Source organism: Xiphophorus maculatus, chromosome 3, assembly GCF_002775205.1.
Source record: "Xiphophorus maculatus strain JP 163 A chromosome 3, X_maculatus-5.0-male, whole genome shotgun sequence".
Taxonomy (NCBI): Eukaryota; Metazoa; Chordata; class Actinopteri; order Cyprinodontiformes; family Poeciliidae; genus Xiphophorus; species Xiphophorus maculatus.
The window spans coordinates 31,733,302-31,761,224 of record NC_036445.1 but is presented as its reverse complement, the minus strand read 5'-3'; the positions used below and the strand labels follow the sequence as shown (position 1 = coordinate 31,761,224).

The following is a 27,923-nucleotide window of genomic DNA, read 5'->3' as shown; positions in this document are numbered from 1 at the left end:
TGATTGTCCTACAAGCTCTCTGTATTGTGCACAATATATGAATAAACCTGACTGAGTGATTTCACCTGAACAGTGCTTGGAAATACTATTTTTTCCACGACAGTATAAAACCTGTCAAATGGTTCTGAAACTATTAGATTAAAAGTTCTAGCTGATGGTGTGTCATCTAAAGCTTTGATTATTCAAAGAGGATGTCCCCAGAAAAGCTCCATTCTATTTGTGACTTCGATAAATAATTAGTATCAAATGTAGCTGACACAAAGTTTTACTTTTATGGTGATCAACAAAGTTTTGTAACTTTATTATTATAATGCACAAACTGAGCAGCTTCTCACTGGTGCATACTCACTTTTATTAAAAATAGTATTTCTCAAAATAAACTTGACATAAAAAAATATCTAACCATAATCTAACAGTAAACACACAAAAAGTAACTTGAAGATCTGGTGAAAAATCAGCAGGTGTGGAGGAATTGTTTTTTCTTCATATGTTGCAGGAACCTTCAGTTCGTCCCTGAGAAGTGTCCAGGTTCTCCTGGCCAGGCATAGAGTGGTGGCTGCAGACATGTGTCTTTGGTGCATAGAAATATATGCTTTCTTTTTATTGTTTCACAAACACAGCTTTAAATAAAAGTAGGCTTTTTGTCCTCCGTCTCTTCAGGCTCATCAGCCCTTGAAGGCGTGGCATTCCTCCTCACTGAAGCAAAGCTGCTTTAACAATCTGAGAAACCAACAAAGACAAAAACCCCTCAGTGCAAACACACCAGAGCTTAATATTGATTATGTATGAACATTATGTTCTTCAGCATATTATTTACTTACAGTGGCCTGCAAAAGTATTCACGCTCCTTGAACTTTTCCATATTTGTCACAACCACAAACATGAATATACACTGCCTGGCCAAAAAAAAAGTCGCCACCTGGATTTAACTAAGCAAATAGTACAAGCCTCCTATTGGATAATAGATAATTGGATAATGCATAGGCGATTATCTTTCAGCTGGCAACAAGTTATTTAACCCCAGCTGATGCAATGAGTAACTCCTCATTTCTTAAACAACCATGGCAAAAGACACATCCTGTGATCGTGGAAAAGACATTAGTCTGTTTAAGAAGAGTCAAATCATTGGCATGCATCAAGCAGAGAAAACATCTAAGGAGATTGCAGAAACTACTAGAATTGGGTTAAGAACTGTCCAACGCATCATTAAAAACCGGAAGGATGGTGGGGAACCATCGTCTTCCTGGAAGAAATGTGGTCGGAAAAAAATCCTGAATGATCGTGATCGGCGATTACTTAAACGTTTGGTCAAATCAAATCGAAGAAAAACAACAGCAGAACTCAGGAGTATGTTTAATTGTGAACGCAAAAGCATTTCCACACGCACAATGCGAAGGGAACTCAAGGGGTTGGGATTGAACAGCTGTGTAGCCGTAAGAAAACCTCTAACCAGAAAAAAAGGCTTCAGTTTGCTAGGGAGCATAAAGATTGGACTCTGGAGGAATGGAAGAGGGTCATGTGGTCTGATGAGTCCAGATTTACCCTGTTCCAGAGTGATGGGCGCATCAGGGTAAGAAGAGAGGCAGGTGAAGTGATGCACCCATCATGCCTAGTGCCTACTGTACAAGCCTGTGGGGGCAGTGCTATGATCTGGGGTTGCTGCAGTTGGTCAGGTCTAGGTTCAGCAACATTGTGTGCCCAAAGAATGAGGTCAGCTGACTACCTGAACATACTGAATGACCAGGTTATTCCATCAATGGATTTTGTCTTCCCAAATGGAACGGGCATATTCCAAGATGACAATGCCAGGATTCATCGGGCTCACATTGTGAAACAGTGGTTCAGGGAGCATGAGACATCTTTTCACACATGGATTGGCCACCACAGAGTCCAGACCTTAACCCCATTGAGAATCTTTGGGATGTGCTGGAGAAGGCTTTGCACAGTGGTCAGACTCTCCCATCATCAATACAAGATCTTGGTGAAAGATTAATGCAACACTGGATGGAAATAAATCTTGTGACACTGCAGAAGCTTATTGAAACAATGCCACAGCGAATGCGGGCTGTAATCAAAGCTAAAGGCGATCCAACAAAATATTAGAGAGTGTGACCATTTTTTGGTGGCGACTTTTCTTTTTGGTCAGGGAGTGTATTTCAATGGAACATAATGTATCACACTCATCTACTCAATAAAAATGAATGTGTCTGTATCCTTACAGACACATCCTCTCCATCCTGATTATTTGATAATAAACCCAAAATGTTAAGTTTGGTGGTTTCAAAGGATACTGTCACTTTTTGTTTAACCCTTTGATGCACAACATATGTACACCCCTTCTAATGCACAACATGGGTCAAAAATGACCCGCATTCATTTTCCATGTTATTTCAGGCTGACTGAGTTTTTCTTTGCTCTGTTTTTCAAAATCAATTCGTTTGATGATTGAATATTCCAAGTATTCTTTAAATATCTTGTTTTTAATTACCACAGATCATTAATTTATTTTTTTATTTCCTACTTTATGAACAAAAATAATTTTTATATTACTATACATGGGTCACCCAAGTGTGATTTAAAATTAAATGTCTTAATACTATAAATAAAAAATGTTTCAAGTAATTACTTTAGCAGTGAATGGGGCCAAACAGTTATTTATTTAATACTTGCAACACGTTTGTCATTTTATCACACATACACATAAATCCTGATAACAGATAACAGCTATTGAACTGAACTTTATCTGTGGTTGAACAACTGTAAACTGGTGAAATGTGACCAAACAAAATAAAACACAACTGAACACATTAGTAGAACACAAACTGCCATCTCAATTTTTGCATGCCTCACAAATGATCACTAATTTTTTGTGCTCCTTGCACACCGGCCTAGTGCACTGGGAACACCAGCTGCTGGCTTTTCTGTCTTTCGAAACTGGGCAGATCGCGCACCTCTTCCTCTTCCTTTGGCCCTCCTGTCTGATGTCCTCTTGTAGCTGAGTGGTGGCTGTGTCTTTTTTTAACCCACACCTTCCCATTGCCTCAATAATATGCTTCTGGAGTTTGGGTGTGCCCTCCATGCGCCTCTTCATATGTGGCATGACGAGCTCTTTGCCCAGCTCCTTGATAAATAGTTGTCGTGCATTACTCGCACCACCCATATAATCAGGGTGTTGTGCACCCAAGTTGGTGTACTCATTGAGTGTGACAGCATCCAGCATATTGTACCAGAGAACCATGGGCCACCTCCTTGTTCTCCGCAGACATGTGTAGTTGCTAACCATTTGATCCATTGTGTCCACTCCTCCTTTCGTTTTATTGTAGTACTGGATCACTTCTGGTTTCTTCTTCTGACTGCTGCTATCCACTGCTTTGTCATCATGTATGGTGCTCAGTAGGACAACAGCCTTTCCTTTCTTCTGCACATAGCTCGCCATGGTCATGTTGCCATAGAATCCAAATTCCGAGCTATGAAGCTCCTGTGATTTGGATGGCTTCATGATAGATGGTATGTCAGGCTTGTTCTGGCGAAGAGTCCCAAAGATGGTCAGATTGTTCTTGAAGAGCTTCTCAGCCAGAGGGACACTGGTGAAAAGGTTGTCCATTGTCCATGTAGAATTACAAAAGCTGTGCTTGTTCATAACTTAAGAAAGAAAAAATAAAAATGATGATTTGTGGTAAATAAAAACAAGATATTTACTGCATATCTGGAAAAGTAAATGATAAAATTAATTTATTTCAAAAGTATATCATAGAAACACTCAACCATACATGAAGTAACCTGGAAAATGAATGCGGGTCGTTTTTGACCCGTTTTGTGCATTAGAAGGGTAGTGATACAAAAAGCGTTTTTGTTCAAAAAGTAAGAAAGGAAAAATTTTATTAAGGATGTATGATGATCAAAAACAAGTTAATTGAGGAATACCTAGAATACTGAATGATGAAATTAATTTATTGCAAAGATATAGAAGATAAAAACTCAGCCGGGTCACTTTTGACCCATGTTTTGCATCAAAGGGTTAAAAAGACTCCTTTCAAATGACAGTACAGAAATAGTTATGCAATGACAAATTTTCCTTTTCAGAACAATCTGATGAGATCACAAAACTGTTTTAAGAGCATTCAGCTGGAATAGCAGAACCAAAGTGTGGTTGAGAACTAAGCAACTCAGCAGCATGACATGCACATGCAGAAATGTTGATGATGTACATAAAATCATTTTTTTATACAAAAACATTTGAAACGTTTGAAATATTTGAATTTTAATACTAAATAAACAAGAAGAAAAAGCCAGAGCATTTGTCAGTGACTTTAGTAATTAGTTATTTGGATAAAACTGAGGAACTATTATTTATCATAATGGTTATAATATTCCATACCCTAGTGTTTGCTCTGTGAAGGCAGATGGCCCACACACACAAACGTAGCATTTTGACCCTTCTGGCCTGACAAGAAGATCATTCAGCAGGATCTCATCCACCCTACCCTTCCTGCCGGTCCAGCTGGCAGAGGGCTCAGACAGAATGTACTCCACCTGAAACCTGACAGCACACAAAACCATGACTGTCTGAAAAAATGTTTAGAGAGCAAGGGAACAAGGGAAAATAGCTGCTTTCTAGCTTAATAACAAAGATAATCTTCCAAAACTGTATACTGATGTATCAGATTACAGTTTGGAGAGTACATTGACTCCATGTCAAAACAAAACCAACTGAAACTTTTACAGATTCTTTTTCTCATTTCCCATCTGATAGTAAAATATGGATTCAGTCTTGAACAAATCTTCAGAAATATTTAAATGCAGTTGAATTTTAAATCAAGCTTTCTTTTCTGCAAAAAATGTTTCTGCGCTTTCCAGGCGCAGGAAAGAGAACATTTTATAGAAACATATCACCACTTTGTTTTACCGTTCATTAAAAGCTGCCAGATCATCCAGTTGGCAGCGCCATAGTATGTCTTTCTCCTGTTTGTTGAAAAACAGCAGCTTTGTTGTTCTGTGAACACAGAGATTTAAGTGATCATTTGTCAAAACAAAATACTACTACTGGTACATCTGGAAAAATCTGAATGTTGTGTAAAATCCAATATTTTCTGCAAGTCATCTCAGAAAGTGAAATCGGAACTTTACAGAGCAAATATTTCAAAGTTTTATGTTTTAGAATTTTAATGGTTGTAGTTAGTAGGTAAAGAAAAACCAAAATTTAATGTCTTGGAACATTACAATGTCACATCAGAACAGATGTTTTAAGGGGGCAGTATTGCAAAACTGACTTTTCTGAGCTTTAGATCATGTTATAATGTTAGACCCTCATCAAAAACATACCTGGTTGGGTTCCTTTCAAAAGCAGATATTAATCTGCATGCATTAACATGCATTAATCTGAAGATTTTAACACGTTGATAATAACGCAGATTATTCAAATTACATATTTTGACCTAGAGGTCTTTCTCCCACGATTCATCTAGTTCACAGAAGCGTGTAATTAACCCGACACACAAAGGATAAAAGGTTTCAGCAACAGCAGACAGCAACAAGAGTTCTAGTTGAAACTCAAACCTTTGCTGCTTTGTAGGGCCATTATCATCCATCAGTCATATTTTCTGACAGAATAAATGAGTAAACTGATTGTTCCCACCTGATTGTGTCAACTTCTCGTAGAGCCAGGTTGATGAGGCGAACCATTGGCGTGAATCCTGTGCCTCCTGCTAACAGATAGAGGTGTGTGACATCACGAAGTGGGCGGAGGCTGAAGGTACCCTCTGGACCACTGACGGAGATATTTTTACCTGGGAAATCAGAAAACCCATTCATAATACACTCCAAAGTAAAACTGCATGGCAACAGGGATCAAATATCAAACAGGTAACAAAGTATAAACCCTTACAGAACCTTTTTAAAACTAAAATTATTAACAGGAAAACTTTCTAATAGTTGTTATTGTTGTTTTGTTTGATGACCTACTTTTCAGTAACATAAGTACATGCAGTGATTAATATAAGAGCCTTTTTACATCTGTTCAAATATTGGAAGGGGGAGATGGTTCAAATAGCAGATTTTCTAAATGGTTCTGAGGAGAAACTGTTCATCATAATGAGTTAATGTTTGCTTTCAAGGATGGCTTGAGATGTGCTCAGATGTACTAAAATGTAATTAGAGGACACATGCAGGTTCAGTTAAGACATGATGAGATAGACACACAAACGCATCGCCTCATTGTTTGACCTGGCTGTGACATACCCATCTGCAGGCTGTTCAGATATGGGGTGAAAACTCCATCGGGATAGACTTTAATCATGAGGTAGAGGTCTGACTCATGTGCGGAAGGTGAGGAAGCTGAAACCAGATTCTGGTCCACTGGAGTGTATGGCCTCACTATCTCAGTACCTGGAAATATGATATGACATGTCGTCGAGTATTCTAATAATTTCTATGTTAATCAACAAAATGTCAACAAAATGGCCAAAGTCATGAATAATTTAACTGACTTTTGACTTAGTTTGTATTATATAAATAATAATGTATTATTAGTTCACTTAAAACAAAAAAACCTTTACAGAACATTTTATATTTAGTGACATTTATGCACCAATGGAGATTTCTCTAAGCAGATCTTCTTCATCTGTGAACATGAACAACACTCAGGTTTGTTGTTGTTTACCTTCAATGATAGCTTTGAGGTAGACGTGTTTTCCAGCAGCCATATGCATGACTGTCCCTCCAGGAAGCTGTAGTCTGAAAACATGTGTATTATGAGTCACCTCCATTTTAGACACCAGTCTACAGTCCCGATAGAAGGGTCCTTGAGGGAATAGTTGGAACACAGAGAAAGAGAAGAGAGAGTAAAAAAGAAATCAATAATATTAGGGAACCAGTGATGCTGAATATGTAAGATGAAATCCTGGTTGTGACTACAAAAACCATCTTCTGGTTCTCAGCTGACTAAATTTTGACTATAAATACACACAACAGTGTAATGAAAGGCAAATATCAGGATCATCTTTGGATTCATTGTTCAATGGGCCATAAAAGTGACATGTCACAGAGCTCATTAAGATTCTCACCTCTTTTTTTTTTGCATAGAAATGTGTTATGAAATTCCAGCGGTTGACCAAGACTTGTCCATTTTCCTCTAGTTTGTTTGTTTATGGTGACCTGGATCTTTCCCACAGAGAAAGCAGTATGAACTGTTGGTGATAACCAAAGTTTACAATTAGGAACATGCCATTCAGAAACATCTACATAAGTGACATGGAAAACACACAGAAGACAAGCTATTCACTTCCTGTTCCATAAAGCTCAGCTATGTAGAGCTTGACAATGGCCTAACTCTGACTTAACTTGGAAGAATAATCCAAAGCAACGTGGTTAAAAGAGATCAGTTTTGAAACTACAAAACATTTTACCTGGAACTGATAAATAATTCAAATATTTGATTTTTGTCCTCAACCAAAAGTGTAAAAAATAAAAACCCAACTGATTTGGAAAATTAGCAGCATCGTGTATAGAAATACTCTTTTCTTACCAGAAACGTTTTCCTCAACTTTACGAGCAAGATCTGAAAGGAAATAAAAGGTAAATGGCCTTTACATGTACAGTAAAGTCTAGACCCTCAAACACTGTACACTAGATCCAGTCATTCACACTCACATTCACACACTGATAATGTGTATTGCTACTATATTGTGGCCACATCTGCCCTGGAGCAGTCTAACTCATTTAATAAATAAAATCCTTTACATATACTGCTAAAAAATTACCTTTTTTATTTCACATGTAAAATATCAGCAAGCTTGCGAAGTGATGGATGGATCGATCTATAGCCATCCATCCCTCACAACCCTCTACACAGGGGTGCTCAAGTCCAGTCCCCAGTCAGAGCTACCATCCTACAACTTTCACATGAATTCCTGCTCCAACACACCTGAATCAAATGAATGGCTGTTCAGAGCTGATCCCGGTCTGTTGGAGTAAGGATGCATCTAAAAGTTGCAAGACGGTAGCTCTCGAAGACTAGACTTGAGCACCCCTGTTCTAGACAGACAGACAAGCTGTGTTTCCTTTACAAATGGTCTCTATTATGAATGTTTTCGTCATTTGGATTTAGCAATATGCGCAGCTGGTTAAGAATTTTACCAGCGGTAATGAAGACGAGTTCAGTACGACATTGCACTTACGTGAGCCGACACTTGGAAATATGCATATCTTTATGCAAGTGGTCTGCACAAAGATTTGCTTACATGTATATACTATGTATGTACGGCAGGAACATTGCCGTTTGTGACATCATGGGAAATGTTAGTCATGCCTTTTCCTTTCAGAGAGATATTTACATCCCTGCTAACCCCGCTATGTATGTTCGTATTTAAACGTTTTGTATTTCTACTTTTTCAAAGCTTGTTGATAGCGCTGAGGCTGCTGGTGATTGTGTACCGTAGTTTAATCAGCTGGATGGTTGGGGTCCTTTTCTGAAAATGCTCATTTGCTGACAACAACAATATGATAAAGTAACTTGTTTATAACTATCAACAGTATTAATGTAATATTCTGACTATTCTTTCATTTTCCTTTGTTTCCATCAATTTTGAAGCTTTATTAGTTATTTTTTTCAATTATGTTTTTCTTTTTTAATATTCATTATTTATTTAAGGCAATATTTTCATTTATTGTGACATTTCATTTTTTTCATATTCTGTATTTTTTTTCTATCACTTTTTTTAAACCATACATGGATTTATTTTCTCTAGTACTTCTTTTCTTTTTCTCACCTCCAGTCTTATATTTTGTCTATTCACAAATTTCTTTTTTTTTTTTTCAGATCTGATTATTCCTGTTTGACCTATTACTTTTTTGAAATTTGTTGTAGAATGTAATTTTTTATTATGTAAATGGAAGAAAGAAACAAAAACAGTTTTAAGAATCAGCCCAAAAGTATCGGCAGCACATATTGGTGATTGATTAGACTGATGTCAAAATAATGGGTATCAGCATCAGCCTTAAAAAACTCTATCTGACTATCTCTAATCTGCACCATTTCATCTACAAAACAAACGTTTCATGACTGAGTATTTTGTTTTGCAAGTTTGCCATTTTCCTTAAGTATTTCTGGAATATATATTGCTTGAATGAAGTATTTTTTGGACCTTCTAACTGAAATCTACAAAGTGGAAACTAGCAAAGAAGAAAACTGATCCAATTCCTTTAGTTTGCAGTATCAGTTCAATTACACCAGACATCAATGACAAGCTCTGAGAACATATTTAAAGCTACACCAAATTATGTTAATGCAATTGGAAGTAAATGTATTTTAATTTTGTAAGGGGAAAAGAGAAAATGACAGTGAATCTGCTCACCTAAGTGTATCATGTAGGACAGTTTCCCAAGGAGAACTTCCAACCGAAGAATTCCCGCTTTGAGGTCAACGGTCACACATCCTGAGCTGGGGATCTGAGAGAAACAACATGACATACACTGCACGTTAGGCATCATTCACACTACAGCATGAAGTGACCGAATTCCGATTTTTTGTCAAATCGGATTTTTTTGCCATGGCCGTTCACACTTCCAAATATATGCGACCTGTATGTGTTCTGCAGTTTGAACAGGCAAACAAGTGTCCCGCATGCGCAGTAGAGGGTGCAATAACGTCAGTGTTCTTTATGTTCTGTCAACCGCCATAAAACGAATAAGTGCTCAGTGTTTGCAGAAGTAAACATGGATGCTAACGATGGAGCATAGTTTACACATTTGAAGTTATTGTCAGCATATTAACAACTTAATCCTCATTATAGTCCCCCATAGTTGTTGTTTTTCTTCTCGTTTGCACGTATCAGGACGCAGAATAGTAACATTTGTATCAGTGACGTTCAGGTGAGATGAATGTAACCTAGGAGTTAGGTCACATTTGAATCGGATACGTATCGGATACCCAAGTGGCCTGGGTCACATTCAAAAAGAATCCTCTCTGTGTTGTTCAGACTGTCATGAAAAGATCAGATGCAGGTCGCATTACATAAAAAAAAATTGGAATCGGGTCACTTCAGGCTGCAGTATGAACGCAGCATTAGTCTGGCAGCTGGCTTTTAATACCCAACAATGTTTCAACAGCTTCACTACAGAAACACAAGAATTCAGGTAATGTTTGGAATTTCTCTGCATCTTTTAAGCAAGTGATTCATTTTAGTTAAACCTTCATTACCTTTCTTTTGGCATAAACAGCCAGATGAACAGTTGCATCAGTTTGAAACCAGTCGTACCTTTAACAGCAAACAGCACAGGCAGTTAAAGTCATCAGTCTTTAACTGCATTTCTTTGCAGATATACTCAATTTCATACCGAGGCTGAGAGTCTTTGTTTGGTAGAGGAGGCCCTGCAGCAGGTGGAGTAAGACCTGTTGATGATGAAGGAAGGGTGATGGCTGAGGAAGAAATGTCAACAAAAGATTACAATCAGTACTTTTTAAGTCAAATACTTTAATGTAATACATTGATGCAATAGATGTGATTCTATTGCATCAATGACACATTAAATAAAATGTTTTATTATTATTATTAATTATTATTATTATTATTATTATTATGTGCAGCTTTTGTTGGGTTCAGCAAAAGCTGCACAAAAGTATAAAAACCTCTATAACAGATATAATTTTATGCAATATTCACATATGGATCTGATTAAAAGTTATTCTGAAGAACACATTTCATGAAAACACCACATTTTGGTTATTTTACCTTACAAACCCATAATCAGAAATTGTAACATTTTATGATGAGGGCAGAATGTGATTACTGCTTTATTTTTTGAGGTTTTGAGTTGATACAGACAGAGCAAATGTCACAGTGACATACATGGTGGTAAAAAAGGGCAGGAGTATTTCATCAGATCACGTTCCATAATATGTAAACAGAGTGAACTTGTATCTGAAACTAATGTAAAGATACATTTAGATTAAAACAGCTCAGCAGCTTGGGGATCAGAATTTTCTCAATCTGCTCCCCAACTCTGGAACTCTGCCTTCACATATTCACAATATTGACTTTCTTCCTACTTTAACATCACAAATCAAAATGTATGTGTTCAAGTTGGCCTTTTTTGTCATTTCTTGTTTGTAATTTTTCTCCCCTACATCTGTTTTAATTTTTAGTGTATTCTTGTTTTGTTTTCTTGTTAAGTGTCCTTGGGCGTCTTGAAAAGATTTAACACTTAAATGCATTATTGTTATAATTACTAAAACATTATTAATTGTAGAAAGCTTAGTTTTTATCTCAGTCCTATACTTACAAGTACAAACTCTGATGCATTGTCAGGACTTGAACCGTCTTGAATTTTCTAACACATTTTTCTCACTATTTTAAAAACAAAAATAACTTGGCTAAAAACTGCTTTCCAAAAAGCAGTTGGGGAAAATATAACAATCAGAATGACTCATTAGAGATATTCAGAAACACTTGGCAAACATGAGCCATGAATATGTTTACAAGGAGGATTTAAAAGGACTTATGTCATTGTAGAATCAGTTTCCTGTGACATTTTAGATTACAAGACTAAATTTAATTTTAGTTAAGGGCTGAAGAACCATATCAAAAACAGAGAGCACAAATCAAGTTTCACCTTTACTAGCTGTTGCGGTCTTGGTAGTCATTCGTCCAACCAGGCACTCTTTTAACATGGACTCATGATTGACCCATCGATGGACCTGCAAGACACAGTAACAACACCCAGGTGAAAAAGTCAAGGTCAACACATTAGTATGATTAAAGAATAACACCATTGTCTTCTATGGGAGAATTTTGTCTTAGAAGATGGGACAATGGTGCAATACAACAAGAATAAAGCAATACTTCAAACAAAGTCAATAACAATAAATACACAAAACTAGCACAAATTATTCAATAGACACGTACATCTAATTTTGTACAAAGAACACAGTGATACACAATATGCTGTCTTTGAATGGGCAGTATATCCACACAAATACACAGTACATGTTCGCAAACAATTCATTCTTTTCATACTAAGGAAATCCTAATCATCTGAGCCTCCTATTGCTATGTTCAGACTCTGCTAGTCACCATTGATCAGGCTTGTTGGAGAATGGTACAAACAAGTGCTTAAGATGGTTGTATTTACACTAATAACATATTCTGATGCAAGCACGTGATGTATCCGACAAAATGTTCTGATAATTTTGTCTGATGTTTGCCTGCTCAAACATCAGACAAAAAGTAGGTTTGCATGCACATTTACCAAAATGTGGCTTTTGTGGAGATTTGATGATGTGTATCATAAATAGATTGGACAGGTAAGATTTTGTAAATCCCCTGATAGACAGGTGTTCTTGGATACTTACAATTTCTGGAACAGCAATGAAAAAGCTGAATATGCCTAATGATAGCATAACATCAATAATCAAAGGAGTCCACATGCTATGTTAATGTAACCCACAAGAAAGATCACTTCAAATACCCTTGATAATAAATGGCAGGTAAGTTAATTTATTTCAATGACTAATACAAACACTACACAAGAATAAAGGAAGTTGGGCCTGATCAGAAGATTCTGAATTCGTGGGAGCCTAGGTGTGAGCAATAACAGAGGAGAGCACACAGTGTCTATAAGAAAGAGCAGAATTTATTATAGTGAACATTGTGTATCCACATTTACAAAATAAACAAAAATTGCGTGCTTTTGAAAAAAAAGAAAAGAAATAACCCAGTTTTTTTAGTCTTTTCGATGTATCTGTCAAATATTCATTCAATGTTTCCTTTAGTCCAGGGGTGGGCAATCCTGGTCCTCGAGGGCCGGTGTCCTGCAACTCTTAGATATCTCCCTGGTCCAACACACTTGAATCCAATAGCTGAATCACCTCCTAAGTGCAGTCAAGTTCTCCAGAGTCCTGCTAATAACCTCATTATTTGACTCAGGTGTGTTGAAGTAGAGATACATGTGGAGCGAGAAAAATTAACAAAGTCCAAACCTTGTTAAAGAGAAAGAACAAAACACAGCTTTATTTTACATCTGCACAGATGGAGAACTCAGAAGAGATCTAACTAGACAAAGGAATCACCTCTCTACATATACTGTATACCGTCCTTCTCCCACAGACAGAGTGTCACCACCAACATTCCCAAGGAGCTAATCAGATTAATACACACACAGAGAAAAATGCAACTTTCAGTTAAAAATGGGTTTCAGACAGAATATTCTGTGTCTAATAATAATCGCTCCGCCGTCGGTCTGGTCTTGTCCCTCCGCAAGGTATGACAACTATTTACTTATCGCCTGTTGCTAAGCTTCTGACACACTGAGGCAAACTGTGAAGGCTAAAAAGAGAAACAATGACTCTGTAAGACTGAGTGAGACATAATAAACTAATTAAACATTGTAAGATTAATATTAAATAAACTTCTAATAAAAGTAAACACACTGTAAATAATTATTTTATTCCACATACATCTAAAAGTTGCAGGAGACTGGCCCTCGAGGCCTGGAGTTGCCCACTCCTGCTATGCAATGTGTCTGTCAAATGTTCATTCAATGTTTCCTTTTGTCTTTTCAATGTGTCTGTCAAATGTTCATTCAATGTCTCACTGCTAGTGACGAGTCGGGTCACCATCTACCAGTTCACTTGGTCCTCTGGGCTGGGGCTCGCCATCCAAGTTCTGGAGAGGGTGATCTTGGGGTCTCTGGGCACTACAGGCCAAAAGTGCACCATAACAAAAAAAAACTTGACCTGGAACAAGGCCAGAGTAAAGCATCTTAAAATACAGGACACTAATATCAATAAAGTTTAAGCTACTATTCCTCATTTCTCAAGTTTTCCCATGTTGTACAACAATATTATTCAAGTTATCAGAGTTCAATATTACCAACAAATCAGTAAAACTAAATAAATTAGCTTATATGTGGTAAATATATATATATACAGTATATTTCAATCTAAAGTTACCAATGAAGCACATATACAGTGAACCCTCGCTATTTTGCGGTTACCTTTCGCGGTCTCGCTGCTTCGCGGATTTGCATCGTGCATTGTGTTCTGCATTCTGAGTGGCTAAACAGTCTCTCCGCTTCTTCTCTACCTGTGTGTCAATAACTTTGCGGGTAATATGTACACGTACGTAAAATAGCTGACCAAATTTAACATAATCGATGGTGGCATGTCGATTTATAAGAATCTTTTTGCCCAGAAGAAAAAAGAGCGACAACAACTACAGATAACTATGTTCTTCTCTCGAAAAAACCACACCTGCACCGCGGGCTTAAGAAGACAAAAACGCGACAGAGCGGAGTCAGGAGGAGCAGTGAAATACAGGTGAATCACTATTTGTCCAACTGCACTTTGTATTGTTTTCCATAATTTTTTTCCCGTTCTAATCCAATGACTCGGGTCGCGGTGGGGTGGTGCTGATCTCCGCAATTTGAGGCCTTCACTTTGTATTGATGATTAAAATTATTATTTTTCAGTATAGTAGTTATTTGTAAAAAAAAGAAAAAGAAAAATGTTTATACAGTACTTTATTTGTTAAAAAAAAGCTTGGCCCTGTAAAAGAGGTTTTGTTCTTTGTTTTAAATGTAGTATTGAGTATTTCATTGTATGATAATTGTTAAAAAAAATAAAGGTTCCTACTTCACGGCTTTCGCTTATCACGGGTTCTTTTTGGAACGTAACCCCCGCGAAAAACGAGGGATCACTGTATATCACTATATTTAACATCAGGATTAGAAGCTCACAGTAGCTCTGACCTACTCAGAACAGAAAGTTCCTAAGTAATGTCTGTTATAGTTCTGTCAAGCCAAAGCGCAATAAACAACAACCAGAATTTAGTTAATTATTAATATGTATTGTTGCATACATGAAAAGGATTCCCCGCTAGCTTTATCCATTCGTTGTCAACCCGACACGGGGATCACACTAAACAGGATGCAAGTATTCAGGGAAGTGTTCCAAAACAAACAAAATAAATGAAAGGTCGTTAGCCCGCCCTCACAAGTACTACAAGAAGAAAAACAATCCTAACTGGGCGGACTAACAAAAAGGAAAACCAAACGCTAAAAGGACAGCAAGAGGCAGTGCAAAAACTGCATTGCATAAATCAACACTTTCAGATCAAACCTTGGTGTAGCCAATCTGGTGCAACCCTGCGGCGTCGAACAACCACGCCCAGGTAACGCTACCACCCGAACACCATCAACAATGCAGTCCACAGCCAGCAACAGTGTGAGCCCAACACACAGCTGGTCTAGCACACAGGAAATTGATACTTGGCCACCATCTTTCCAGCTTCCCTTTTATGGAGGCTCAGGCTGTAGAGAGTGCGACACCTAATGGTGCCACCTGTTACATGATAATAGAAAAGCACATTACTGCACCATGAACTATGAATTGGCACCATGAAGTGAAGTAGCAGCGTTGAAATATTAGAACGTGTGTTAATAGAAAAATAAGTGCAATTACATAGAAAAAATACAATATTGTGGCAGATACTGTCAGGATCTGTGTTTTTCTGTGTATTTATTTAGAGTTTTCTGTGTCCCTGAGTCTTCGTGTTGTCCTGTCTTCCGCTTGATTGTTTCCCAGGTGTGTCTCGTTTCTGTGATTACCCTCCCGTGCATTTAATGTCACCTGTGTCTCAGCGTCTCTGTCGGGTCCTTGTCAATGTGTTCCTGTCCATGCGTGTAGCCTGTTGCTACCAGTGCTGAGCCCTAGCCTTCCGCTCAACTGTGCACAGGTTTTGTGGACTTTTGGTATTATTTAAGTCTATTGTCTTCATTAAACTTCCATCAATCATCTCATCCTGGGTCTGCTGCGTCTCCCTCACCACCACTCACCACAACGGTTCATGACAGAAGGACCCGACCAACAAATACGGTGAGGAACGCAAAACAAGCTAAAAGAAAATAATCATCAACATGAACACCCCACAATGGAACGAGTTACGGAGAAACATCAAGGACTACACAGAAATTATGGCCGAGCCATATTTAGCTTATCGACGCCTGGGTGTAGCTACCGGGCTTCTCTTAATGCTGGAGGACTGGTCCGCTCACCAGTCGGACCGTCTGCTGGGTTTGGTGGAGCTGCAGCGGGAGGCAGAGTGGGAACGCCAGGCAGCTCTAGCCATCATGACTGGCGACCCTCTGCCTCCCAAGCCGGACTTTCGCTCCACCAGCCCAACTCCAGCATCTCCGGGACCAGCACCTCCAGCCGGCGCACCTGCCGGCTTTCCCGAGCCTCATGCCCCCGCTCCAGAGACTGCTCCAGGCCGACAGGCGGCCCCGGTTAGTGGGTTCTCGGCCCCACCTGACTTTCCCAGTGTTCCTCCAGAGCCCCCTAGTTCCGTCCCTCCTCCCGAGACCCCGCATCTTAGTGCTCCTCCCGAGACTCTTCGTCGCCGCCTCCAGCGCCATGGACAGCCGCCGGACCACCTCCGTGGTTCCCGCCTCCTATGCTTCTGCCCACCCTGTGGGTAGATTTTTGTTGTTTTGGGACTCTTGGCCCTTCCTGTGCCTCCGCCCACTCCGTTGGGTCGTTTTTTGTTGTTTTTGGACTCTGGGCGGAAGAAAGGCTCCACTCCCTCCCCCCCTCCTCCCATCCTTGTATTCTTCTCTGTTAATCGTTTTCTAATAGATGACTGCGTGTTTTTTAAAAACTCCATTGTTTGTAAAAGTTTTGTGTCCAGCACCCCTCCACCCACCCTTGTGTTTTTTTTTCACTTGGACAATTTTTTTATGGGTGTCTGGTAGCCGCCCTTGAGGGGGGGGAGTACTGTCAGGATCTGTGTTTTTCTGTGTATTTATTTAGAGTTTTCTGTCTCCCTGAGTCTTTGTGTTGTCCTGTCTTCCCCTTGATTGTTTCCCAGGTGTGTCTCGTTTCTGTGATTACCCTCCCGTGTATTTAATGTCACCTGTGTCTCAGCGTCTCTGTCAGGTCCTTGTCAATGTGTTCCTGTCCATGCGTATAGCCTGTTGCTACCAGTGCTGAGCCCTAGCCTTCCGCTCAACTGTGCTGCCAGGTTTTGTGGACTTTTGGTATTATTTAGTCTATTGTCATCATTAAACTTCCATCAATCATCTCATCCTGGGTCTGCTGCGTCTGCCTCACCACCACTCACCACAACGGTTCATGACAGATACAATGTATATATTTCACACCCAAATGTATACTTTTATTGTGAAGGGGAGAAGGTGAAGTGAGAAGACACCAACGGTTTTACTTCATTCTATTTTTGGTTTTTGTTGGAAGAGACTGAGAATAAATCAAGACTCAAATTACTTTATCGTCTTTTTCTGCTGACTTCCACATTGGTGATCCCGAACAACTGCAAACATCTGAACATGTTTTTTAACGAGAACTCACCATATGCTGCCGCTGCTTCTCCGCCAGCTGTGGTTTTTAACCCAGTTTCTTGCCAGGCGGCCGTTACTCCAACCGCCGCTTCTGTTTTTGCTGCCGTTATCAAGCTTCCAGAGTTCTGGTAGCACGATCCAGAACCATGATTCCAGCATGTGGAAGCCCAGTTCCATCTCCGAGGGATAACCACAGATGAGACCAAGTACTTCCATGTAGTTGCTGCTTTGGACTCCGTTTTCACCCGCCGTCTGATGGGTCTGCTGAGGGACCCACCAAACGCTAACAAGTACAGCGTGCTCAAGGAGAATCTGCTTTGGCTCTACCAACTGTCAGTCGATCGCTTGCTCTCTTTGAATGGCTTGGGGGATCGCAAGCCCTCCGAGCTGATGGAAAACATGCTGGCATTACTTGGCTCGGGAGATGTTACCTTCCTTTTTACACATCTGTTTCTGAGCCAGCTTCCTCCACCTGTTCGCACCGCGCTGGTCAGCTCTCCGCTGATCCAGACAAAAGATTATCACTCCATTTCTGATGAAGCAGACCGGATTTTGTTGGCTTCCAGGGACTACAGTATGACTCAGGTGTGACTCAAGGAGAGTCGGAGCCTGTTGATGCCGCGGCTGCGGTGAAGGAGCAGCAGAAGGATGATGTTCTCTGCTTCTACCATCGCCGGTTCGGAGTGAAGGCAAAGCGCTGCATTCCTCCGTGTTCGTTTGTGCATCAGGGAAACGACAGAGCCGGCGCTTGCTAGCAGCTCGGACAAGCTGCTTTTCATCATGGATGAGGTCTCTGGATGGCGTTTCCTGGTGGACTCGTGTGCACAGTGGAGACATGCTTGCCACAGGTGATGAGTATCAGCGTCTGTTAGCAGAGTTCCCATCTTTAACGGTTCCCACATTTTCTGCTACCGTGGCAAAGCATGGGGTGGAACATTGTATACCTACGGTCGATCCACTGGTTTTTGTGCGAGTGTACCGCTTAGACACAGCAAAGTTAGCGATAGCGAAAAAGGAGTTTGCAAACATGGAGCGTCGTGGCATTGTACGGCGCTCCGAAAGTCCATGGGCATCTATGTTGCACATGGTTCCCAAAGCAGACCAGGGTTGGCAACCCTGTGGTGCCTTAATAACGCGACCAGTAATGACAGGTACCCAATTCGTCACATTCAGGACTTTTCTGCCTGCCTGGCTGGAGCAACCATTTTCTCTAAGGCGGACTTGGTGCAAGGTTACCATCAGGTTCCATCCCTTACCTAAAACCACAGTTATCATGCCTTTTGGTCTTTATGAGTTTTTACTCATAAAGTAAAAACCTTCGGTCATAAAGGCGCAGTGCAGACTTTCCAGCGACTTATGGATTCGGTCCTGCAGAATGCCGTTTGCCGTTTTTGTTCGTCTATTTGAATGACATATTGGTGGCTAGTCTGCAGTGTTCTCTGCGGAAAAACCTTCGTCAGCTGTTTGTTAGACTCAGTGAACATGGCCTGATTGTGAACCCAGCTAAATGCCAGTTTGGCTGCCTGCTGTTGAGTTCCTGGAACACAAAGGGTCTTCTCAAGGGGCGGTTCCCCTACCTGCAAAAGTTGAAGCAGTTTCCGCTTTTCCCCACCCTCCCTCAGTGAAGCCCCTGGAGGAGTTTTTGGGGATGGTAAACTTTTATAACCGTTTCATCCCACAGGCAGCTCACCTCATGCACCCCTTGTATGAAGCACTTTGAGGCAAAAAAGGGGACCAGCAGATAGAGTGGACCCCTGAGAGGGTGCAGGCATTTGATGATGCCAAAAAGGCCTTGGCTAAAGCTGTGCTTTTGGCCCATCCATCACCAGTGGCTCCTGTGGCTCTAACAACTGATGCCTCTGATTATGCAGTTGGGGAGGTTTGTTAGCAATGGGCGGATGGTGTCTGGCAACCCCTTGCTTTTTCAGCAGGAAACTCCGAGATGCCAAAAAAAAAACATAGCACCTTTGATAGGGAACTGCTTGCCCTTTTTCTGGCAACACGCCATTTCCGCTTCATGTTGGAGGGCAGGGACTTTACTGCTTTTGTTGACCACAAGCCTCTCACTTTTGCTATCTCAAAAGTTTCTGAACCGTGGTTGGCTCGGCAACGACGGCATTTGTCTGCCATTTCAGAGTTCACCACTGACATTCAGCATGTGGCTGGCAAGAATAATCTGGTGGCTGACTGTCTGTCCAGAGAAAAGGTTGCTTCTGTGCATTTAGGTGTGGACTACCTCGCCATAGCCACAGACCAACTGACTGACCAGGACATTCTGGCCTTTAAAGCAGCTGAATCCAGGTGGCATTTAGAGGAGGTCTCCTTTCATGAGTGTGGCGCAACCCTTCTTTGGGTTGCGCCACACTACCCGTCTGGCAAACCTTGGCCTCTGGTCCCTATTAGTTGGCGTCTGAGGATTTTTGATGCAGTTCATTCCCTTTCACCCCCGGGCATTAAAGCTTCTGTTAAACTGGTAGGGGCAAAGTTTGTGTGGCCAGAACTCCGTAAAGATGTACGGATATGGGCGGCTTCCTGCTTGGCTTGCCAGCGTGCCAAGGTGCAACGGCACACTAAGGCTCCACTGGAGCACTTTCTTGTTCCACAACGGAAGTTTGAACATGGGCATGTGGACTTAGTGGGGCCGCTTCCACCTTCCAGAGATTTTACGATGGTGGACAGGACTACTCGGTGGCCGGAGGTAGTTCCACTGTCATCAACCACTTCGGTTGATGTGGCTCAGGCATTTATCTCCTCCTGGGTGTCCCGGTGTGGTGTGCCATTGGACTTGACCTCCAACAGAGGTCCCCAGTTCACTTCAGAGTGCAGTGGCAGAGAGCGTTGGGGTTAAACTCCACCGTACGGCTGCCTACCATCCGCAGGCCAATGGTCTTTGTGCACAATGAAGGCTGCATTGCGGGCCTAGTTGGTGGGTAGATCAACTAGGCTGGATAGATCGCCTGCATTGGGTTTTGTTGGGCCAACATTCGGCTCCAAAAGAGGAGCTGCAGTTTTCTTCAGCTGAGTTGGTCCTGGGCCAACCTTTGAGAGTACCAGGGGAACTTCTTCTGGGTGCAGTGGGTTCGGTTGAGTTCAGTTCTAAATGGGGTATCTAGATCTTTTGTCCTATTGGCAGCACATCACTGCCTTCCACAGGTGTTTGTGCCAAAGGACCTAATGTCTGCCGAGTATGTATTTATCCACCATGACTCACACTGCTCACCACTTCAGCCTCTTTATGATGGTCCATTCCGTGTTTTGGAGAGGGAACCTAAGGATTTTTTGGTGGAGTTGGGGGGTAATCAGGAGAGTATTTCGGCGGACAGTTTGAAGCCAGCTCATGTGTTACCAGGGGACCCAGTTGAGTTGGCTCAGCCACCTCGCCGTGGTCGTCCCCCAGTTTCTTTACCCACTCTTCCGGGTCCTCCCCTTCCAGCTGGTTTATCCCCCTCAGATGGACAGTTTGGTAGCAGTTGATATGGAGAGTCTTTTTCAATTTCAACAACTGTTCCTGTGAAAAGAAGCCATGGTGGCCAACTCCCTAGTCATTACCGCTAGGTATTTCAGTTGTTTTGTTTGTCGCTGCTGTTTAGTTTTACCTTTGTGTGTTTTCTTTTATGTACTTGTGATGATGTTTCACATGCTATGTGTTTTTGTGTTTGTGACATTCTGTGTGTTCAGGGGGGCCTGTGTGGCGGATACAATGTATACATTTCACACCCAAATGTATACTTTTATTGTGGAGGGGAGAAGGTGAGAGGAGAAGACACCAACAGATGTACTTCATTCTATTTTTAGTTTTGGTTGGAAGACATTGAGAACAAATCAAGCCTCAAATTATTTTTCGTCTTTTTCTGCTGACTTCCACAATATACACAATAATAATAATCTTACAATACAATTTTATTTTTATTAAATCTGATTAGTTACTAGGGATTTTAGCCAATTTTCAGCGAATTTACTGAGCTAACTGCAGAGCGCATGCGATCAATCACCGATGCTACGATGCTACACGACGCTACACGGGGATTTTTCCGGGCTTCAGCTGCTCACAACGGAAGCTTTCTGAGATTTAATAAAAAACAGATTTACTATTTTGATTTATATATATATATATTGCGAAACTATTTTAACATTGTTTTTCTTACTGATTTCCAAGATCCAACATCAAATTTTACAAGATCTTCCAGGCTATTCGCGGAAGCAACCATCAGCTCTGAGCTCTCAAGAGTGTCTGATGCAATCTGAGCAAAATCTCAGCAACGCAGTTAAAGGAGTGGGAATCAACCTTATTGGCTGATGTGAAATCAGTCTGTGCCAACTATTGGTTGTTTAATCCGTTACTAAAACCAATCACTAAAGGCATATTTCACAATTTTTGAAGACTTTTAGCACTTTTTATATACATTTATGAACATATTTATGAACTTATTTTTAACTTTATTACTTTTTAACTCTTATTGTAGAATAAGACATGAAATGTATTTATTTATACTTTTGTATAAATCTTGTTTGTATATATCTTGTTGTAGAGGAAGATATTAAATTAATATCTATTCACTTTTTACTTGTGTTTTTAACACTGGGTTACACTAAGAACCAGGGTAGAAGTCTTTACCTGAAGTGGATGCTAGGTCTGGTATTTTTGGTATTTGAACTGTTTGAATCCAGTGCTTGATACTTCAATTATGGTTTAATAAGCTGAGAGGCATCTTAATTCATGCATTACAAAGTACATGTCTTGATCCAGAAAGGGATAAAGATGTAGTTCTATAGCTATCTAAAGGTTTCTGGCACAACTTCACCCTCTTCTAATGAGCATGGAAAGAGAACAGATATGGTAAGGTAAATCCCTCCAGCAGCACATGAAGTACTAAAAACCACATCAGGTTGTGGCCTTCATCGGGGTCATTCCTGACATAGAGCTTAAATACAGTATAATGAACTTAATCTTAACAGAGAAATGGAATATGAAACAGCTTTAACAATATTGGGAAACAGGGACCATCTGAGCTTTACTTTCTTTTTAAGCACAGCTACCTGGTCAAAAAGGTCAGTCCCGTCTATTCCTGCTGCCTTCATCAGCTCCTCTTCTCCACCAGGATGGTAGTCCATGTAAGGTGTCACATTGTAAACCATGCCTGGACATACATAGAGAAAATCAGCTTAGTCTGTATTATGTTGTAATGCCTTTTACAGGTATTGGGTACCAAAGAACATGTTTTTAGAACTGTTTTTAAGTAACAAATAGGAATGCAGGATAACTTTATTTAAAAAGTTAAATCTGTCACCATATCATGACATTATTTTATATTATGTGGAAAAAATCAATCTCCTCCACCATTCCAATGGCTGATAACCAATAGCCAAAAACATACCAGGAAATAAGAAAGGCTAGTGAGTAAAAATGTAATAATCAATAATCAGTAATCTGAACAAGACCAAAAACAGTTGACTGTACAAAGCTGAGCTGCAGAGTGGAATTTCTATAAAGCCTATTTTTTTATATATTTGTTGAAACTGTAAAATAAATATTCTTTCTAACAAGTTACATACTGCAGCTTTAATGAGAAGAGTTTGAAATGGGAGGGAGAGGATGAGCGTTGTGAGTGGTTGACAGCTAGGTGTGTGGGAGCCGAGAGCAGAGCCGCTGGCAGTAGACGTAGAGAAAAGGTATGTCATCTTATAGCCTTTAAAAATCACACAATAAAATCAAGCTACAATATTGAGGACAGTTTTTCCCAGATTTATTCTTTATTTCTACCTACTTGTAAAATAGCTTCCAGAATGTTATTTTGTTTGAAATGTTTTTACTACATGAAGACTTAATTCATACGATAAATTTCTGTCAACCAAGTCTCTAGTAGCCTTCATAATAATCTGAATTAAATAATCTTAGGTAGATAATTTAGGTAATGTGTGCTTCTTATCTCCTACTCTGCAAGTAACATGAAGTGTTTTGTAAGTAGCCAATGATGTCAGTAAATTTGGCAGAAATTTAAAAAAAAAAAAAAAACAGGCAATCATTTTTAAGTCTAGGAAAAGGCCAAGTAAGAAATGCTGTAGTTTGAAAGGGAAGTTAATGCCATTTTCTAAAAAAAAATGGCTGAAGTTTTTATGAAATTGTTTAATGATGTAGGTATTAGATAAAGTAACAGAACCGAACATATGTAGAAAAGGAAGGACAGTGTTGATGCTGATGAAATGTTCTCAGACCTTCATCGGGGGCATGGCCGAACCAAAAAGGGTTTAAAAATAAAGCAACTTAATCACAAGAACTGAAGTACAGTTACTTTTTAAAAACCTTGTTTCTTTTTTGTGAGTTTGATTAACTTGTGTGTTTAATTGTTGAGCAAAATCCTCTTCATCCGGACATGTACTTAAACAATAACCGTACTGTTGCTGTTGTATCAAACAGCAACAGTACAAGTAGTAAAAGTACATTATGAGTAGTTCTCTTGGACAGTGTGGAGTTTGGTGAGGATTTTGATGAGACAACATAAAGGCTTTGCTGAAGTTGGAGAGTGCACTCCTGACTGGAAACAGATTCCCTAACTCGGTATCCTGCGCTAAACACAGTTGTCCCTATTTTTGAAGCAGTAGAGGTTTTAGAAGCACTGGGTTTTTTCTGACCAAGTAAACCTCCCTCCACAGACCTGCGCTAGAAGTGCCTGAGTCTTCATATGAAGCTGACGGAAGCTTTAGTGCACTATGCAGGTGGAAGACCTGGAAAAAATATTTTCTGATCTTTGTGCTATTTAATCATTATTTTGCACAGAATAGTAGCTAATATACATGTAATTTATTAATTTGAATTGTATACATACAAGTTTTAATTTAAATAATGCATAACTTGTGTTGACAGACACTACAATGAATCAATAATTGAGGAACTTATATTAAGTGGGGTTATTCATTAAAACTTATTTTTATATAGAGCTTTAGATTTTTGTAAAGGCATAGCAGAGATTAGATCTGTGACAGTGACCACAAGAATCTGTGAAAAATTAAAAATCTAAACAACATTTAATTTTTAGTTTGACTTCTATGGGTCTCAACAGTTTGTTCAATGTTTGATATTCATTGCCACTTACTAGTCACTACTGGTCTAGATTGAACACATTAAAAACCTTTTATCTAAGAGATATGGGGATAATAAGGGACATTGTTGTAATAATTAATATTGCTATTAATGTGACTACAAAATACATTTTAGCCATGCCATTTCAACCACGATAATTACCAATTATTGAGTATGGTCTATGCAATGCTAATAAGGCTCCATCTGTACATTTTATAACGTTCTATTTCACTGTAACTTTGACAACCCTCACCCCAAAATTGTACTTAAGAAATCTCTGTGTTTATTGTCCCCTGCAATAATGAAATTGAATTTCCTCCTTGCATTTTCAACAGCAAATATACCTAAAACTACTGAAAAGTGCACATACATGATAGCAGAAAAACCGGAGCTGGTCAAAAGGAGGGAGAACAATCTCTCTGATGAGCAGGGTTTCCCACAGTACTATGAGCCTGCTCTGTGAGGCAAAGGTTCTGAGGAGGAGCTGCGACTGGAAGGAGGCGCTCTGTCCAACCAGACATTTTGCAGTTAAATGGTTGCCATGGAGATTAAAGGATTTCTAAAATATCCATGAAAACAATCAAAGAATACATACTCCAGGTATGTATTCGAAGAGAAAATAACACAAAAGTTTAATTTTTCATAATACTGCCCCTTGGATGGGGGGGATTATGGATGGGATTACTATGCAAAATCAACTTTTTAAAAAAAAATCTTTATCTCACATTATACTGTCATTTGCAGAGATGCACTGATTCGATATTAATATCTCTATCGGTCCTGATATTGAAAAACATTTTTGATCAGGAAGGAATCAGTGGCAATGGACCCAATCCATAAAGACAGATGTATTCAGTAAAACTCTATGCTTTATTGGCCACTCACACTTTTATTTTGTTTGGGAGGAATTACGAGCCTGCTGATCTTATAGAAACTACAATGTTCCTAAGAATGGTTGCAAATGCCATCAATACACAACATGGAGAACCACTGTTTTGATGATGTGAAAGGGGCATGTCAGAAAAGGCAGGAGGTTTTTAAACACACAGGCTGATTTCAAGGATTTGGATATGACTATGATGCAAAGTCAAATTTTTCTTAAGTTGTTTTTATAGATACAGCATTTCTGTAAAATACTATATTATGTTACTTAAAGTGACAATTACTATAAATGGCACTATGTGCCTAGAAAATAAATAATGACTCCTTGGTCTTTTTGACTCACCTCGGATGCAGGTCCAGCAGTCATCCCTTTTGTTATGCTTCTGCAGCTCATCCTGGGTCACTTCAATAAGGCGCCCTCTCAGCCCTGTCAAGTCTTTTCCACTTTTGGCAAACCGGATCCAGTCCATCAGACTGTGGCCCGGCTTCAGGGACACCTATCACACAGAGGTAAACAAGAGGGCGGGAAGCTGCTGCTTGCAAAGAAATTAAATATTTAATGATTGGTCGCTAATGTGCCAGTTAGTATTAGAAAAAAGACTAAGGAAATACGTAGATCGCTACAGTGACATTAATGTTGGTTACATAGCTTTCTCAGCTCTGCTTGATATATGGTTCCAGTGTTACCTTGTTCCTCCCGGACTGTGCGGACGGGGAGACCCTCTGTTGGGAGCTGGGCGCAGGGAACGACTGGCTCGGGATGTTCAACATGTTATGAACGCTGCTCCAGTTTTGTATAAAACCTATTCAAACAGCAGCAGTTTAGCACAAACACAAAGGAGCAGGAGATGATATGTGGTCACATACGCAACATTCTGTAACAACTCCAGACAGCTTCCGTGTTGTGAGCATCCCTTTAATACTGATGCATCAAGGGTAGGCTAAGCTAGGCTAGGCTAAAACGAAATAACTCTCAATCGGTCTCATTCACGAGAACTACTGCGGCACTGTCACATTAATCAACAAAGGCATACATATTTTTGTCGAAAGAACTGATTCTTAGTGCGGAAATTCAGTTGTCCCTCGATATGTGAGAATTAACTACGAGTTAATGTCCCGTGCGTCACAGTTTCCGTTTCCATTAGGAAGACAACATGTGGTGGTATGGCAAGCCGTTTTAACATAAATTCTGTTGTACCGCCCTTACATTCCAGATATCTCAAATTGTTTTATGACTAGACGTTTTAGCGATTTAATATATCTCTAATTACATTCTGACTAGTCGAAATGACGTCAGATTTACCATTGAGTTGTATGGAGACTTCAATTCAAGATATCTACAATGAATTACTGACTATCTGAAATGCTTAAGATATCTACAATTAAATTATGACTAGTCATAAAGTACATTCAAGATATCTCGATTTTAGTTTTGACTAGTCATAATTCTAATTAAAGATATCTCAAATGACACCATAATTCAAGATATCTTAAATGTATTTTTGGATAGGAGAAATGTAGTTTTGACTAGTGAAAACTAAATTATAGATATCTTAAAAGCAAATAATGACTAGACAAAACTAAATTAAAGATATCTTGAATTGTAATTTTGACTAGTCAAAATTACTTTTAAGATATCTCTAAATGAATTAGAGATATCTTGAATTATTCAGCTTTTCTATTTAAGATATCTTAAATTGACATTCTGACTAGTCAAAATGACATTATTGATATCTTGAATTAGCACTGTGTCTAGTCAAAACGTCACAGATGTACATAGCATTTTGGCGGACAGGCATTCTAGCCTTAGGCTACTTTATTGTGCTAGTCCGTGGTCCACAATGAGAGGTCAGTCCAGCTCAAATGCTCGTGTTTTTATTACAATATTCAGCGCTGCAGCTCGTGCTCGACATAAATTAAGAAATACGGATAATTTATTCTCTGCCACAAGAAGACTTTTTCGACGTCAAGTGCAGAGAAGTGAAGGTAAGTGGATGTTCAGATGTCGGTTCGTATAACTGTAGCTTACCAGGCTACGTTAGCTTCGTGCTAGTGGAATAAAGAAATATTAATTGGGAAAATTTAAGTAGCCTATTTAGTTAGCACTGGAGTTGCTATTCGCCCTATAAAATACGAAATAGTCCAGTATTTTGCGTCCCGTATTGAAGCGATATGGGAAGCGATTTGTTGTGTATATGATTTGTTCCCATCTCGCACCAGCAGCGGGCGAGAGGCGGGTACACCTGGACAGGTAGCCAGTCCATCGCAGTCTTTGTTCATTATGAGAAATTACATTATTGGCTTTCACATTTTCATTTCACAATTTTCATAATCTACATGAGAAGCCGTGGTGGGCGTTCCTTATTGAAACTTATGAAAGGTGGCAACCCCTTTTTTAATTTAGACATTAATTCAGTAACGGAAAATACTAAAACATTGAGTCGCTGCGAATCCTCATATTTGGTTCAGAAACAAAGCCAAGTTATCAAATAATTTAAAACTATAGAGGCTTTTCAAACCTCAGGAATGACAAACTGGCCGGCAATCAGCAGAGCTCCCACCAAGTTGTCTCTAATCAGCTAGAAAATAAGAAACAAAATACAAATAAGCTAAATAA

The 27,923-nt window shown here is 39.6% G+C and overlaps 1 protein-coding gene across 1 annotated transcript; it reads right to left on the bottom strand.

Annotated features, from left to right (window-relative positions):
* Positions 1-334: 334 nt before the first annotated feature.
* LOC102231992 (cytochrome b5 reductase 4) lies at positions 335-26,454 on the bottom strand. The gene is made up of 15 exons (XM_023330973.1): positions 25,994-26,454; positions 25,650-25,803; positions 22,384-22,484; positions 11,608-11,692; positions 10,333-10,414; positions 10,196-10,253; positions 9,351-9,444; positions 7,523-7,555; positions 7,062-7,184; positions 6,659-6,799; positions 6,238-6,384; positions 5,636-5,786; positions 4,907-4,993; positions 4,379-4,540; positions 335-720 (listed from the first exon to the last, which is right to left on the bottom strand). Exons 1-15 carry the CDS (start codon positions 26,075-26,077, stop codon positions 666-668), a joined length of 1,557 nt encoding a protein of 518 aa, XP_023186741.1. The 5' UTR covers positions 26,078-26,454; the 3' UTR covers positions 335-665.
* Positions 26,455-27,923: the final 1,469 nt, after the last annotated feature.

What these genes read in the sequence shown, in the direction of transcription:
- LOC102231992 (XM_023330973.1), bottom strand. Translation starts at nt 26,077, where the DNA reads ATGTTGAACATCCCGAGCCAGTCGTTCCCTGCGCCCAGCTCCCAACAG. An exon ending in GACCGCAACAGCTAGTAAAG is followed by an intron (nt 10,415 to 11,607) that starts GTGAAACTTGAT and finishes TTTCTTCCTCAG; the next exon opens with CCATCACCCTTCCTTCATCA. An exon ending in CCTCAAAGCTATCATTGAAG is followed by an intron (nt 6,385 to 6,658) that starts GTAAACAACAAC and finishes TCATATTTCCAG; the next exon opens with GTACTGAGATAGTGAGGCCA.